The sequence below is a fragment of the Miniopterus schreibersii genome, assembly GCF_964146895.1.
Source record: "Miniopterus schreibersii genome assembly, chromosome: 4".
In the NCBI taxonomy this organism is placed as follows: Eukaryota; Metazoa; Chordata; class Mammalia; order Chiroptera; family Miniopteridae; genus Miniopterus; species Miniopterus schreibersii.
The window spans coordinates 28,161,385-28,179,006 of NC_138105.1; the positions used below are offsets into that span (position 1 = coordinate 28,161,385).

The 17,622-nt window shown below is 38.3% G+C and overlaps 1 protein-coding gene across 9 annotated transcripts in view; it reads left to right on the forward strand.

Moving 5' to 3' along the window:
• NSD1 (nuclear receptor binding SET domain protein 1) overlaps positions 1-17,622 on the forward strand; it is a 151,001-nt gene that overhangs the window by 117,218 nt on the left and 16,161 nt on the right. For all 9 annotated transcript variants that reach the window (XM_081135002.1, XM_081135007.1, XM_081135006.1 and 6 more), the window contains 3 exons: positions 5,054-5,210; positions 9,661-9,866; positions 12,806-12,918. In XM_081135002.1, coding sequence (XP_080991128.1) covers positions 5,054-5,210; positions 9,661-9,866; positions 12,806-12,918 — 476 coding nt within the window. The remainder of the gene's footprint in view (positions 1-5,053; positions 5,211-9,660; positions 9,867-12,805; positions 12,919-17,622) is intronic.

Below are 17,622 nucleotides of genomic sequence, written 5' to 3' on the forward strand. Positions count from 1 at the left end.
TTTAAGGAAAAGCTCCACCTACTGATTAGGGTTTTGCATCAGGATATAGTTGGTGTCCTCCGACGATGGTGTAAATATGTAACAAATAAATTAGAATATTAAGTGCAGCTAATATGGGTAGAAAGTGGAACTATATTTTAATATTAAATATTTTAATGCACAAAGAGGACTCTATTAGCTTTGTTATTGTCCTGTATAAAGCTTTTTGAATCATATGTTCTTTTTTGTTGATATAATATCTGCTCCTTTTATTTAGAATAAAGTTAAAGATAGAATTTTGCTATTTAGTAGCATTTAAATATAACATTCTTTAATTCTCCTCTTAGAATGTAAATGTGTGTCTGGGATGCTTAAGTGCAGGCTCCAACTTTTTCATGTTTCTTAAACATGGGAAGATGTAATAGTTTCTGCATTAGACTTAAAAAAATAATTTTTTTTAATCCTCACCTGAGGATATGTTTTTGTTGATTTTTAGAGAGAGATGAAGGGTGGGGAGAAACATCGATATGAAAGAGAAACATTGATTGGTTGCCTCCTGAACAAGCCCCAAGCGGGGATCGAACCTTCAACCTATGTGCCCTGACTGAGAATCTAACCCATAACCTTTTGGTGTATGGGATGAGGCTCCAACCGAGCCATCCAGCCCAGGCTAGACTGTTTTTAATTTCAGAGTAGGATGAAATGAATGTCAAATGGTTTCAAAGTAGAAGTGCCCATGTCCTAGCTTATGGAAAGGTTGGATTCTGAAAAACTACTGAGTTCCATAATGGTTACTCATGATGATAACTGAGTGCCCAAGAAAACTTAGTAGCTGCAGCAGCAGCTCTCAAAGTGTGATCCATGTATCCCTGGGAAGTGGGGAGGGCCTAGAGACCCTTTCATGAGATTGAACTCTTTTCATAGTAATACCAAGATATTACTTGCCTTTTTTACTTTGTTGACATTTGTACTGATGGTACAAAATTAATAGTGGATAAAACTGGCACCTTAACACAAACCAAGGTGGTCGCTCTAAAACTGTACAACTGTGTGTTCATTGTATTCTTTGTTACCACACCCTTACAGTAAAACACATGAAAGTTTCAAAGAATGTCCTTGATGAAAAGTAAAATTTATTCATTTTATTAAATCTCAACCTTTATGTGAATATTGCTTTAATATTCTGTGTGATAAAATGGGAAAAACATAAAGTAGCTCTGTTTTATACTTATAATCTTAAGTAAAAGCAGTCATGCAATTAGAATGCCAATCTGAACTAGCTGCCTTATTCATGGAACACCATTTTTAGTTGTATTACTAAAAAACTATGGCTCTTCATACTTGCATATTTATTTGTCAGATATTTTCTTGAAAATGGATGAAAGCAAGCCTGCCAATTAAAAGAAAACACTGACAAATTGTTGCCATTGATAAAATTTGAGCTCTTAAGTGAAAATTACAATTTTGGAAAACTACCCTCGTCTTAACAGCTTCTTAGTATTTCCTGATGAAATCATGATGATATTAACAAATGTGACATCTTAATATTATACAATGAAATAGAAGCACTTTGGAAAGATCTGCCTGACTCAGCAAACCAAAAGTTTTCATATGACCGATGCATGGTGTTAAAAAACATGCACATGTAAAAGATTGATTCAAAGTGCAAGACAGACCAATGAATTTTAATGTAATAGTACTAAAAGTTTATTGATACGATTTCAGATTTGGCATTGCAAATAAAGTCTATTCTGTGAAGTTTTAGTGTATGCTACCAAAAAAGGAATATGTATAGTTACTGAGCAAGTTATTGAAGTACTCCTTTTTCCAACTCTTATCTGTGAGAGATCATTTTCTTTTCTTTTTAATAAACTTTTGTTTTAAATTGATTTTTAAAGGGAGAGAGAGAAACATCGATTGGTTGCCTCCTGTGGTCAACATACAACCTAGGTTTGTGTCCTGACTGGGATTTGAACCCAAAACCTTTTCGGTGTGTGGGATGACGCTCCAACCAACCAAGCCATCCAGCCAGAGCAAGAGATCATCATTTTCTCTCCTTTTATTTCTTTTTAAAAATATATATATTTTTATTGATTTTTAGAGAGAGGAATAGAGAGATAGAATCATCGACAAGAGAGAAACACCATCAATTGGCTGCCTTCTGCACACCCCCTCCTAGGGACCAAGCCCACAACTTGGGCATGAGCCCTGACCAGGAATTGGTTCCTAGGGCAACACTCAACCTCTAAGCCACACCAGCCTGGCAAGAAAGAGATCATTTTCTTCATAGGCATCATTCAAACAACATATTGCAACAAATTTAATTTAAAAGTATTTGTAAAAATGTAAAACCCTGAGCTCACTAATAATAATTTGTTTTGTAAAATACAGGTAATTTTTTTCTTGTTTGTTTTAATATGTCTATTGATTTCAGAAAGAGGAAGGGAGAGGGAGAGAGAAACATTAATGATGAGAGTCATTGCTTGGCTGCCTCCTGCACGCCCCCTACTGGGGATGGAGCCCTCAACCCGGGCATGTGCCTGGACCGGAAATTGAACCCTGATCTCCTGGATCATAGGTAAACTGCTGAGCCACGCTGGCCTGGTGGAAAATACAGGTTTTTAAAAAATAAAAATGTTATTTATGTTAACATAATAGGTTTGTTATTAAAATGAATTAATAAATATTAATTTTTTTCCATAATTTTAATTCCTGTTTGGCAGATATCAATATTTTTAACTCACACAAACAAAAGCCTTTGGGAATCTCCCTTATTTTTTGAGTATAAAGTCCTTATGCCAAAAAGCCTGAGAACTTCTGATCCCACTATCTAAGATTATCTTGCTATTAGATCACTAGGAGAGAATAGTCTTAGGACTTTTTTTTTTTTTTGCACATGTGTAGGAAAAAACTGAAGGTGGTTATCCAGAGTATTAGGATAATAATATGGTAAATTGCTGAATTGGAAGGAATCCATTACTAGAATTCAGCAATGTTTAAATTTTATTTTTTCTTGCCCTCTTTCACCAAATGGTACTTTTTCATCTTTTGGTTTCTTTTGATGGTTCATAGGTTTTCCCTCTTCTATCTTCCTGTCTTTCTCCTATACATATCTTTTATTGTCAACACGGACCCTCCTGCCTGCCTCCCACCTATCTACCCAAACTAATCCTGTTTATTTCTTTCCGTTTATTCTCCCTCAGCTCATATTCCATTATATCCTTCCTGCAGAACTGATGTGCTTGCCACTAGTTCCTCTCAGCTCTGACCCTTGGCTTTATTTTCACTGGGTATTCTTTTTGTGCAGATGTCTTAGGTTATATCCTTCTTTGAAGGCCTAATTCAGATGCCATATCGTGTGTGAAATATTTCTAATATGTCGTGAATACCATATTAGTAAAAGGAAGGTTTTTCTATTAAGGCTGTGTAGTTGGCAAACTCTGCTATTATATTGTGACTCAGCAGATAACTAAGCATAGGTAGGAATGTTGTAGAAGGTATCACATTATTGGGACAGTTAAACTTATGTGACTTTTTTTTTTAAATATATCTTTATTGATTTCAGAGAGAGGGAGAGAGAGAGAAAATCAATGATGTCAGTCATTGATTGGCTGCCTCCTGCACGCCCCCCCCCCCCACCGGTTACTGAGCCCACAACCCGGGCCTGTGCCCTGACTGGGCATCAAACCGTGATCTCCTGGATCATAGGTTGATGCCCAACCGCTGAGCCACACTGCTCAGGCAGCTGTGTCATTCTTAATGTCCCTCGCTAAGATTGTTTGACTCACCCACAAAATGCACAAGTATAAATGAGTTTCAGAGAATGGAGAGGAGGTGAAGTTTACAACTAACTACATTAGTACCTGTGATTTTTGTCACCAGTATTTCATTACCATTGGTAGGGCTTGTTGTGTATGCATTACAAAGAAACTAGGGTTATTAGAAATAACTAATCTTTTATTTTAACATTTTGATCATTATATTATTCTTTGTGGGTTTTTTGCTTTTATTCATTATATTTTAATATATGTCCTTTTTAGTTTATGTATTACATTTATGCATTTATAAATGTTATTTTGAAAAGGGGCTATAGATGTCATGAGAATACCAAACATAAAGGATTAAAAAGTTAGCACTTTTAAAGGAGTGAATGACTGCTTATGTATCAGACACTACTAGGCAGTTTAATCACTTGCTTAACCCCCAAACAGATGTGCTTATTTATTGTTCATTGTAGAAAACACCTTACCACTGAAGGAATTACAGTTCAGCAAGAAAAGTGAATTCCTGATGAAGACTTGACTTGGGATGGTGAACATACAATACATTGTACAGATGATGTGTTGTGGAATTGTGCACCTGAAACTTTGTAGTTTTGTTAACCGGTGTTAGCCCAATACATTAATAAAAATGGAGGAGAAAGGCAAAAAGAAAAGAGCCTGGCCAGCATGGCTCAGCGGTTGAGCATTGACCTATAATCCAGGAGATTGCAGTTCGATTCCCAGTCAGGGCAGGATCAAGCCCAGGTTGTGGGCTTGATCCCCAGTGCAGGGGGTGCAGGAGGCCGCCAATCAATGACTCTCATCATTGGTGTTTATCTCTCTCCCTCTCCCTTCCTCTCTCTGAAATCAATAAAAACATTTTTTTTTTTTTAAATGAATTCCTTAAGGCCATATGATCTTAAATCTAACATCAGTTGAAGCTTGTGCTCCTTACACACTGGTCATTGTCATTGATACTCTCTTTAGTGTGTTGCCTATAAGTGAAGAGGAAAAAATGTATATATGTATGTATATACATACATGACTTTTTAGAGGTTTGCCCTAACCTAATTTTGCCAATAAGATCTCATGTTTATTTGCTGTTGACCTAACAAATCTTTAGGGGTGTGGTTCAGGAATATTGGAAAGGGAACACTCTTGTAGGAACTCTTTCTGAATAACTAATTAAGTTACCAGGCCCTTGGCTGAGAGATAAAAAGTTGATTAGGAGCTGAGCAAAAGCTATTTCATTTCATCTGGGTCTTTATATTTAGCCTTGTGATTCTGAGTGCCAGATTTTTTTAATCCTACAGGAGGCAGCCTTCTGTGCTGTGATTCTTGCCCTGCTGCTTTTCATCGGGAATGCCTGAACATTGATATCCCTGAAGGAAATTGGTATTGCAATGACTGTAAGGCAGGCAAAAAGCCACATTACAGGGAGATTGTCTGGGTAAAAGTTGGACGATACAGGTGAGTAAGCATGCAAGAGACAGCCAGTCATTTCTTTACTGTCCTCTGTTTCTTGGGATCTCTTAGATACAGTGCTTAATAAAGATATAGATATTTTTTATTTTAAATTTATCTTTATTGTTGAAAGTATTACAGATGTTCCCTTTTCCCTCCATTGATCCCCTCCATCCTGTATCCCTCCCCCCAGGCCTTCACCCCACTATTGTCTGTGACCATGGGCTGTGCATATATGCATATAAAGTCTTATGTTAATCTCTCCCTACCCAACCACACACCCCTGTCTTCCCTCTGAGATTCATCAGTCTGTTCCATTGTTCTATGTCTCTGGATCTATTTTGTTCATCAGTTTATTTTGTTCATTAGATTTCCACATATGAATAAGATCATGTGACTCTTGTCTTTCTCTGACTGGCTTATTTCGCTTAGCATAATACTCTTCAGGTCCCACCATGCTGTCTCAAAGGGTAAGGGATCCTCGTTTTTACAGCTGCTTAATATTCCATTATGTAAATGTCTGAGAAGATGCTTGATATGATTTCAATCTTCTTGAACTTGTAGAGACTTGTTTTGTGTTCTAACATGTGGTCTGTCTTTGAGAATGTCTCGTGCATTTGAGGAGAATGCATATTCTGCATCTTTGGGGTAGAATGTTCTGTAAATGTCAGTTAAATCCATCTGATCTAGTGTGTCATTTAGAGTCAGTGTTTCCTTGTTGATTTTTTTGTCTGGAAGATCTATCCAGTAAAGTCATTGGGGTGTTAAAGTTTCCTATATGACTGTATTACTGTCAATCTCTCCTTTAAAGTCCTCCAGTTTTTTGGGGTTATTTTCCTGCCTGTGTGAGTCTTTTGTTCTGAGGTGGGTTTGCTATATACAGCATATATTTGGGTCTTGTTTTCTTATCCATTCAGCTACCCTATGTCTTTTGATTGGGATCTTTACTCCATTTATATTTAAGGTTATTATTGATAGATACTTATCTATTGCCATTTTATTTCTTTATGACTGTTTCTCATTCTATTTCAACTTCTTATTACAGCAGTCACTAACATTTCTTGCAGTGCTGATTTGGTGGTGGTAAATTCCTTTAGCCTTTTTTTGTCTGCAAAGCTCTTTATTTGCCATCTATTTTGAATGATAGCCTTGCTGGATAGAGTAGTCTTGGTTTAAGATCCTTGTTTTGCATTACCTTGAATACTTCAAGCCATTCCCTCTGGCCTGTAGAGTTTCTGATGAGAAATCAGCTGATAGCCTCATGGGAGCTCCTTTGTAGGTAACAGCTTGCTTTTTCCTTGCTGCCTTTAAGATTCTCTTTGTCTTGGATTTTTGGCATTTTAATTATGTGTCTGGGCCTGGGCCTCTTTGGATTCTTCTTGCTTGGGACGCTCTGTGCCTCCTGAACTTGTGTGACTTTTTCCTTGACCAGGTTAGGGGAATTTTCTGCCATTATTTCTTCAAACAGGTTCTCTAACCCTTGCTTACTTTCGACCTCTTCTGGCATTCCTATGATGCGAATATTGTTATGGTTCATGTTGTTCCACAGCTCCCTTAAACTGTCCTGTTTTTTAATTTTTTTCCTTTTGGTTCTCTGATTGAGTGATTTTTTTTCTACCCTGTCTTCTAATTCGCTGATCCTGTCCTCACCTTCCCCTAGTCTGCTGTTCATTCCTTCCAATGTTTTTTTACTTCTTCTATGTCATTCTTAATTTCCTTCATGGTTTCTATCTCTTTTCATGCTGTTGAGCATTCTTATGATCAGTATTCTGAACTCTATATCTGATAGGTTGCTCATCTCCATTTCATTTGTCTCTTCTTCTAGAGACTTATTTTGTTCTTTCATTTGGGGCTTGTTTTTTTGTCTGCCCATTTTGGCTCCCTGTTTGGATTTGTTTCTAATGTATTAGGTAGATCTACTAGGACTCCCAGTCTTTTTGGAGGGTCTCTGGTGCAGGCCAATGTCAAACACTGTTTGTGACTGGCCTTGAGTACCCTGTTTGAAGTTTCCCATACTCCACAGCTTCTTGTTTCCTCTGCTTGGGCTGGGTGTGTTTGGACAGGACCAAGATGTGCACCAAGATCTGCTTTTCCAAGCCGTTGGTCCAGAAGCAAATCAGGCAAAGACTCAAAGCACACAGAAGCTGTTATCAGTCTCTTAAGGAGCCTCAGGCTATAGTAACTTCATGGGTTGGGGCCAGAGGTTTTCCAATGGGTGGGGCAATTGCTCCCCCCAGGCAAAAGCTGCTTAGAAGGTAAATGTTTGCCTGAGAAAATGTCCTCTGCGGTATGGGGGAATGACAGTACTGGGGTCTGGGTGAGTGCCCTCTGAGATCTCCCCCAGGCAGCCCCCCTGGATTCTCCTCACAGTGCTCTCTAGCCTACTCTGTCCTCCCTCTGCCAGAGCCAAAGGTGAGTGGCTGCACACCAACTTTGTGCATTGGCCCTTTAAGAGGGTGCCTGCATTTCTAGCCATCTCTCCCTGGCAGACAGAAACCCCACTGCTTTTCACAGCCAGATGTTATGTGGGCACCTTTCTCAGTTCTGGTGCTCTACGCTGGGAAGCCCAGCTTGGGGTTTAGATCCCAGAGTTCTCAGAGGGATCCTCCAACAGCTGAGAAATCCCTTCGGACCTTCACCTGCTGCCTGTGGGAGCCCAGCCAGCCCTCTCTTGCCTCGACACACCTACCAGTCTCTATGGTGGTCTCCACTTTATGTTCTTGGTTGTGAGGGTGCTCTTCAGTTGCAGTTGATTATGCAGGATGGCTTTTATATATTTTAGATATTTTAGTTGTAATTCCAGTTTGGTCCTGGGATAGTGTTAGTGTAGTTTCCACTAAATTCGCCTCCATCTTTGATCTCTAAACAATCAATATAGATACGTTTTTTAACTTCCTCACATTCCTCTCCACTGCCAATCCATTTCTCTCTCACTCTCTTGAATTCATTCCTGTAGGGTTTGGGTTTTGTTTGTTTTTTTAATAGTTGGTTGATTTTTAGAGAGAGAGAAAGAGAAACACCGATGTGAAAACATAACATGGATTGGCTTCCTCGTAAATGCCCTCTACCTGGGAAAGAACCTGCAACTCAGGCATGTGCCCTTGACCAGGAATCAAACTGGCAACCTCTTGGTGGCCAGGACGGTGCCCAACCTACTTAGTTACACCAGCCAGGGCCATAATATTTTTTAATGATCTCCCTGGTTGAGCAAGGCCCCCTTCCCCCCATTAACTTTCCATTATAAAAGCAAAAACTGACTATATGTTTCGATCATTGGAATAAATTCATATTTCTATAGAAAATGCATTGATGAAAACAAACCTGCTAACCTCACAAACATGGAAGATAGATTGCTAGTATTTTGGCATATTTACTTGCAGACACACAAATACATACACCCTCAAAGTAATTGGCCTTATAGTTTATGCTCAGTTTTTGTGTCTTGCTTTTTCTTTTTAAAATTATTTTTATTGGTCATGCAATGTACAAAAGGGATTGTAACAAATGATTTTAAAGAATAACAAAAGGAACACCTGTGTATGTACCTCCCAGTTAAAGAAACAGTGCATTACTGGTACTTTTAATTCTTCCTCCAGGCCCCTGTCTGAATTCATTCTCTCCCCACCCACAGAGATAACCACAATACTAATTTTGTGTTCTTTATTGCTTTGTCTTGTATAGGTTTGCCATATGTATAATACTTTGTTTTTCATGTTTTAGATCTACATAAAGGGATTGTTCTATTTTTCTGCAAATTGCTTTTTTCATTCACTATTTTCTTGAGATTTATTGTCGTTAGCATAGTACTCTAGTTCCTTCATACAATACAGTGATACAGTGTAGTTTATGTAGTTTACTTATCCATTCTCTTGTTTGGGTTATGAAATTTTATCAATGTGTTGGTATATGTGCACAGGAACTTTTCTAAGGCATTCTCATTATAGAATAGCGTGATAGGGGTTTCTAGCTTTAAGAGCTAATGTCAAATTGTCTTCCTAAAGTGGTTTTATTTATGTGCTGGAGTTGGCGGTATGTGTGCATTTCTTGGTGTCATTTTTCTATCCTTTTTGAAGGCCAAATGGTATTTCATTGTATAGTGTTCCATAGTTCTGTCATTCCCTTAGGTTGTTTCCAGGTTTTTATTCTTCTAGATAATACTTCTGTAAAGCTTTGTTCTTATTTCTCATTATTGCCTGTTACAGAATCCTTGAAGCAGAATAACTGAGTCTAAGGGAGTGTGTCTGTGTATGCAAGCATGTGTGTGAGGATGGGTGTTCTCAGGCTTTTGCACATACTACTTGTTTTTTCTCTAGTTCTTTTGTAAAAATACTCAAGGTCAGATTTGAATGTGGATAGATAGACATTGCTATTCCTTATTCCTGTCCTAAAACGTAGGTTCTTTTCCTAGTGCCTGCAGTCTTTAAGAGTTTTTCTTTTTTGTTTTCACCTTTCCCAGATGGTGGCCAGCTGAGATCTGCCATCCTCGAGCTGTACCTTCCAACATTGATAAGATGAGACATGATGTGGGCGAGTTTCCTGTGCTCTTCTTTGGGTCTAATGACTATCTGTGGACTCACCAGGCCAGAGTCTTTCCCTACATGGAGGGGGATGTGAGCAGCAAGGATAAGATGGGCAAAGGAGTGGATGGGACATACAAAAAAGGTAACTGTATCCTTTTTGTTTCTCAGATCAACACAGACCTCTGGCAAAGAATCTGTTCTGTGTTACAATTATTTCTTAGAATTCATATATGTTCCATTAGCAACTGTGTTCTACCTTCTGGGGGCATATGTGGCTGCATTTAACAGGATTTGCGGGGTTGCTGACCCTCATAACTTTTTTTTTTTAATATAAATTTTTTTTTTTTTAATATATCTTTATTGATTTCAGAGAGAGGAAGGGAGAGGGAGAGGAAAAGATAGAAATATCAATGATGAGAGAGTCATTGATTGGCTGCCCCCTGCACACCCCCAACTGGGGATCGAGCCTGCAACCCAGGCATGTACCCTGACTGAGAATTGAACTGAGATCTCCTGGATCCTGTGTCGATACTCAACTACTGAGCCACACCTGGCCGGGCATAACTCATTTTTTAATCTAACCTTTACTTAACTGGAATTTCCTTAAGGGAGGTTTTTTGTCTCATCAGTTCTGTTTTCAGTTTGCTGGGAAGAAATAAAATTCACAAAAAATGATGGAGCAAAATAAGATTGTGAAAATCCATGCATATTCTGGGTTAAAAAGCGTTTTTATATAAGCTCACCTAGCAATGAAGGAGTGTGGGGACATTTGGGGCCAGGAGGGGTAGAGTCAACTATGAGCTTCATTTTTCTCTTACTGTATAATGAATAAAGGTTGCTCTGATAATTCTAGATAATAAAAAAATCAACCTTCAGGGCACATAATTGGTATCACGTCAATGATAATTACCTTCTTCCATTAGCTGTCCTTTGAAAGGCAATGCAAATATCTCTTGTTTGACTATATTTGGATATTGAAGTATAAGATTTTGTCTGCGTCATAAAGAGGGATTCTAAGCAAGCGAAACTTACTGGTGAGGTGCAAAAAAATATTAAGCAGGTGAAACTTCCTGGATGAGAATAAGAAAGATGTCTATAGGGAAGAAATGTACTAAGAAAGGTTCTATTTGCCTCATGTTATTTCAGTGGGTCCTCACTTATCTGTTGGCCAAGTGGTTTCTATGTAGAAAGGGCTATCAGTACTAATACTATAGGAGCTTGAGTTTTGTAGTCTCGGATGGTCCGGGACCAAGTGACCAATATCTTTGCCTGAACTGGCCACCACTGAGCCTGGGGGAGATCATAGAGTGTAGGAAATATTGCAAAGCTGAGCCTGCTAAAGCTCTGGGATTCTGCTCTCTCTATGGCTTGACCCTGGGCGGGCTAGGAGTGCCTTAAAGGAGCACATAGTTTTATGCGGAAATTGAACACAGATACCAGCAGTCAAGATATCATTTATTGAGTGTTGTGGCAGAAGTGTGCATGGTATGCTGTGGGAACAGACCAAGAGGAACCATAACTACATGGAGGATCAAAGTTTGGAAATCATGTGTGGTTTCTTTCTTAAGTGATGCTTTGAACAATGAACCGTAATAGTAATAGTTACCATTTGTTGTTTTCCAGGCCCTGTTCAGAGTTTGTTTTCTTCTTTAAGTCCTGTGCCAATCCTATAAGTTAGTCATTATTCTTCATCTGTAAGATGAAGAAACTGAGACGCATTAGAAGTTAAATTACTTGCCCATTTTCCTAGTGCTGATAAGTGATAGAGAGGAAGGTTTCAAACTCTAGTAGTTGGGCTCCAGAATCCAATTTCTTAACCCTTTAACCGATGGTACAGAAGTTAACTTAAAATGTTGTAATAAGAATAAAGCACATGTGAAAGCACACATTGAATCTAACATGCTGCATTAGTGACCTCCGAGTATTTGGTATAGTTTAAGCACATGGTCAGGGGAACACTGGGCTATTTGCCTGAAAATATTTATATGGTCAGAGCAGTTTTACAAATCTCAGTCTGAGCAGAGTGTAAGGCCAAAGAAGGTGAGAAGCTGCCACCAGGTATGTCAGTGAGATAGCTGTTTCAGTAGTTCTGGGCAGAGAATGACAAGACTGTCGCAGGGAGGTGTCCATGGGAAGATGATGGATACTGGATATACACTAAGTAGATAGATTAGGCAGGACATGCTTAATATTAGGATGAAGGAAAGAGGAACTTTAGAACAATTTAGAGAACTCCAGGCAAAACAAACTCTGCTGGATGGTGACGGAAATGGAGAAAAAGGGATGGATCGGAAGTGAGATTTTCTTAAGAATTGATAGCATGGGGAAAGCCACAGAGAGGAAAGAGGGAAGAATTGAAATTCTTTTCAGAGTTTTTAACCTGTAGCAGGAATAATGAATTAAAATTTTGATTCAAGTGGAGAAGAATGAGAATCTTAAGAGTTTGTTGAACTTTTCAGATATTGTAGTCTTGTAAGCATGTGAAAGTACAAGCCTTGAATGCAAATTAGCTATGAAGGGCTGTCTTTGTATTATTATAGCTAATAGTTGATATTTGCAGAACGAGTCTTAGGAGAAGAATAGGACAGGTGCTCTAGAGAGCAGGCAAGAAGGAGAGGAAAACTTCAACTTTGGATTTTTTCCAAAGGAACACTGCCTGCTACCTGGTGCACCTAGGAGGCAGAATGTTTCTAGAAGCAGGAGGTGCAGGACTGAGGAAAGAATTAGATCTAAAGGCAGTGACTGTGCTGAGCAGGTGCAGTCTAGTTGTTTTTAGGTGATGATATATGTGGGCTTTTTCAAATCATTAAACTGTTTTTGTTTTAAGTTTTCCTCTGAAGCTGGTAGTTTGCATTGTGCCACTTAGTGATGGATAATGTTTTGTCTTAATGCTGTATTTGAATACCCTGGGGACTGTTAACTTACCTGAAAGTAGAAGTCATATATACTTCTTAGTTTTTCATGTAGTGTTGGTGATGTTTGTCTAAAACGTGAATTTTCCTCCACTTAAAAGGGAAAAAAAAGGTGAAGTAAACAGTTCCACCCAGAGATTAAATGACTTGTGCTGTTTTGTTTTCTTAGCTCTTCAAGAAGCTGCAGCAAGGTTTGAGGAGTTAAAGGCCCAAAAAGAGCTAAGACAGCTGCAGGAAGACCGAAAGAATGATAAGAAGCCACCACCTTATAAGCATATAAAGGTGAGAAAAAGACTTCAGGAGACTCCATCTCAAGGAGAGACCCTTATAGCCTGCCTTCCTCCCACTCTATTCATGACAAGAATTGGAAGCACAAGCACAGTGGCTTTTAGGTAGAGATAAGAGCTTGAAAGAAGATAACAAAAATGTGCCAGAGCACCATTCCTAACAATTGTGTGCATTTTATAAAACCAGTTGTGCGTTGATAGTCTTTGTTGCCTTGGAAAGTCTTCTCATAGAAGTAGATAGGATTAGATTCTGTTCACAGTCAACATCTTGCAGTTTGAAAGGGACCAAAGAGCTGTGGTAAAAAATAATAAAATGGCCCTGGATATATGCATGGGTAAGTCTTCTTGGTAATGGCTCATATTAAAGATTTAGGTAACCGTTGACCAGTAAGACTAGGATCCCCAAGGTCAGGAGAATTTGTGTTAGGTGTATCTAACCCTTAGTGTACCTGGTAAAAGCATCATCGCTATTTGTTATCTGGGCCCAGTTGAACTCTTTGTATTTTTTTATATTTTAAAATAAATTTTATAAATAATTTACGGAATTAGAGATAAAGGAATAGTGATTGACAAATTTATTAGATATTTTAGTAAGTATTTACATCAAAACCTTTTTAAAAACCTTTTAATCAGGTTAGTTTTGGTGCTCAAATATCAGAAAACATGAGAGAAATACTATTAACAAAATGAGATTGTCCAGGTTCTTCTTGCAAAACATTTGTGATGATATCATTCCTGGATACCATACATATACATATATTTTGTCATTAGAAATGCATTGTTTTTGTACTCATAGGTTTTGAATTTCTGAAGTCTTATAGTCTGAGATTTCACTCAGAAATCAATTTCACCACCATCTTTAGAGTCTAGTGTGTTTAAGTATGTCCCACATATTCTTTGGGACACATTTAAACTCAAAAACTATTTGTTGATTATCTGAAATTCAAATAATTAAGTCCTGGATTTTTGTTTGCTTAATCTAGCAACCCTACTAAAAGCAGACTATAAAGATGTTATGTCTACTCTTCTATACTTTCTGGAAAGATCATATAGTGCTTTGGGCAAAGCAGTACAAAAACTAAAGTGTGACTATGTCACTATTGCATCATGCTTTTGTAATTTCATTCTTCTGTTTCCTTATTTTATTTTAGTTTATTTTTTTTTCTGGTATTGATTTCAGAGAGAGGAAGGCAGAGGGAGGGAGAGATAGAAACATCAATGATGAGAAAATCATTGATTGACTGTCTCCTGCACGCTCCCTACTGGGGATCGAGCCCAAAACCCAGGCATGTGCCCTGGCCAGGAATCGAACAGCGATCTCCTGGTTTGTGGGTCAACACTCAACCACTGAGCCATGCTGGCCGGGCTGCTTTCTTATTATTTTAGTCCTTTTTAGCATTGTTAGGAATCATTGATGAGTAATGAAATTAAAAAAAAAAATATTACAAGATATAGGAAAAGTAAACGCTAAAATTCCATAATATAACTTAGATTTATTAAAGGGTCTAATGGACCTATATGGTAGTTGCAAGATAGAATGAGTTTTACTTGTTGTTTTTTTGTTAATCCTCACCTGAGGATATTTTTTCCACTGCTTTTTAGAGAGAGTAGAGGAGAGGGGGGGAGAGAGAGAGAGAAACGTTGATGTGAGACACATTGACTGGTTGCCTCATGCACACACTCAGCTTGGGGTAGGGAGTGAACCTGCAACCGAGGTACATGACCGTGACTGGGAATCGACCCCGAGACCCTTTAGTGCGCAGGCCAGCTGTCTAACAACCACTTAGCCATGCCAGCCAGGGCTTATTCCTTTTATAATAAGTAAATTTTCCTTTTGATCTTAGGAAAACTTCTAAGAAAGTCATTGATTGACTGTCTCCTGCACGCTCCCTACTGGGGAAAGAATAAAAGTCATAAAATATCAATCTTTGCAGATAGTTAGAACTGCTGGGGAAAACAACCCTCAAAACCTAAAATTGGGTCTAAGTGGATTGGACCCTGATGGTATATTGAGAGTTAAATGGAGTTACTGTGCATGGAGACATAACACTGAGTGTAGTTCGGCCTCAAAAAAGGGAAAGTAATCTGGTTCTCAACAGTCATAAATGTCAAATAACAGTAAGGTAGACATTTCAGAGTAGCATGTCAACCATATTGAACCTGGCTATTGAGGGAACAGCTCCCCTTGAGTAATCTAATCGCAGAATTTAGAGGCTAGTGCCTTAATTTATTATTATTATTATTTTTTTAATCCTCACTCGATATTTTTTCCATTGCTTTTCAGAGAGATCGGACTGGGGGGTGGAGGGACATCAATTGGTTGCCTCACACACACCCCGGCTTGGGCCAGGGACTGAGCCTGCAATGGAGGTACATGCCCTTTGCCAGATTCAAACCCGAGGCCAAGGGTTGAGGCTCTAACCACTGAGCAAAACTAGCTATGGCTTAATTTTTTTTTTTTTAACCTAACAAATGTATTTCCAGGAAAAGGATTTAGAATGGGGGCTTGGCAAGCTATGTCCATGGGCCAAATCTGGCCTAGTATGGTTGGCAATAAAATAAAGCATTTCCTAACATATGAAGATGATATGAAATTCAAATATTAATATCCATAACTAAAGTTTTATTGGCACACAGTCATGTTTGTTCATTTACATATTGTCTGTTAACTGTTTTTGTGCTATAATGGCAGAGTTAAGCTAATTCACCAGAGGTATAGGGCCTGCAAATGCTAAAATATTTACTGTCTGGTCCTTTACAAAAAAAGTATGTTGATCCCTCTTCTAGAGTGTTTACCTGCAATTACATATCTATGTTCTTATGTAAAACCATGTGTGTGTGTTTTGTTTGATTTTGGTTGTCATTTGTTGTTTTGTTTTGTTTGCTTTATGTTAGTCAGGAAAGTTACTTGGGATTAGTAATAGGTTAGATGAGATGGCAAGAAAGAATTATCAAAACATAACTTTTGCCCGGTGGGGCGTGGCTCAGCAGTTGAGCGTCGACCTAAGATCCAGGCGATCAGGGTTCGATTCCCAGTCAGGGCACATGCCCGGGTTGCGGGCTGGAGCCAATCGATGACTCTCTCATCATTGATGTTTCTATCTCTCCCTCTCCCTCTCCCTTCCTCTCTCTGAAATCAATAAAGATATATATTTTTTAAAAAAGCTAAAAAAACACACACAACATAACTTTGGCCCAGCCAGAGTGGTTCAGTGGTTGAGCATCAACCTCTATGACCCAGGAGATCGTGGTTCGATTCCTGGTCAGGGCACATGCCTGGGTTGTTGGCTCGAGCCCTACCAGGGGGCATGCAGGAGGTAGCCACTCAATGATTGTCTCTCATCATTGATGTTTCTGTCTCTCTTCCTCTCTCTCAAATCAATAAAAACATACATTTTTAAAAACCATGTAACTTTAGAATAGGGTGAAACTTTGGGGGAAGGGTATCAGGTCAATATTCCTTGAATCAGGGTGAATGTTTAAGTGCCCTATGTATGACCTGTAGTCTCAGGTTATTAAGCCCAATCTTTGTCTTGTATCCCAGTAGAATTTACTTTAGTAAGTTTGTGGTTTCCACTTGCATATGGTAAGAGTATTAACGAGAGGTTTACAGTTTTTACCAGTATTTTGAAGAACCTGGGAAGAGAGGCAGTGAGATGTTTGTCCTTTTAAGTTCTTATGGAGAAATGGGTTGAGGACAATATATTTCTACAGATTGTAAGGTTTTATAATATTGTTAAAGAATAAGAGGCAAACAATAAAGTGTCGGAAATGAAACGGTTTGAGAATTTAGAGGATGGAAATAACTGGTAATCTAGTAATTTTAGATTGATTAGAATTGGTAAAGTAGAATATCTGTGACAGAAACAATTATAAGGGGCATTAAAAGAAAGAGAATTTAATTATGTTACCTACCATGTTTAAAGTTTTCTAGGCTCTGTATTAGAATCTTTACATATATTTCTTTTTTATTTTTTTATTGATTGATTGATTTGAGAGAGAGGGGAAGGGAGAGAGAGAGGAAATCATCGATTTGTTGTTCCACCCATCATGCATTTATTGGTTGATTCTGATATGTGCCCTGACTGGGGATCAAACCCGTAACCTTAGCATATCAGGACAACACTCTAGCCTACTGAACTTTCCGGCCAGGTTTCATATATTTCTTATTCTCACAAGTCTGCCAAGCTTTATCTTGCAAGTAAAATAATTTATCAAAATCATGCAATTCCTGAATAGTCAAATTTTATATATGGGATGGGTTTCTGAACACTCGCAGTTTTAGTGTTCCCAGGTGAAATAATACCAACTAGGGGAGACTCATTCTCACAGTGTACAAATCCATCTCTATTATGGAATGGCTATTTTTTTTCTTACCATTGTTGCTAGTATTTGTGAAAACTAGTGGCTTCAGTGTCACAGCAGTGATTTGACCTTTATGTTTTATCACACTGAATTTTCACTGGATTTTTCAGTACTAGCACCAGTACTGAATAAAATGCATGAATGGCATTGCTGTAGTCTATTAAAGAGGTTTCAAATTATGATAGTAAATAGTAAAATAGTCACATACAGGAACCACAACTTACATATAGGAACATATTCACATACAGGAACCTCAATATTACCCAGACATTTTCATGCCACTTAAGAATGGTGGTTTATTATGTAGCAGCTAAAGTGGCACTACCATGTGGCA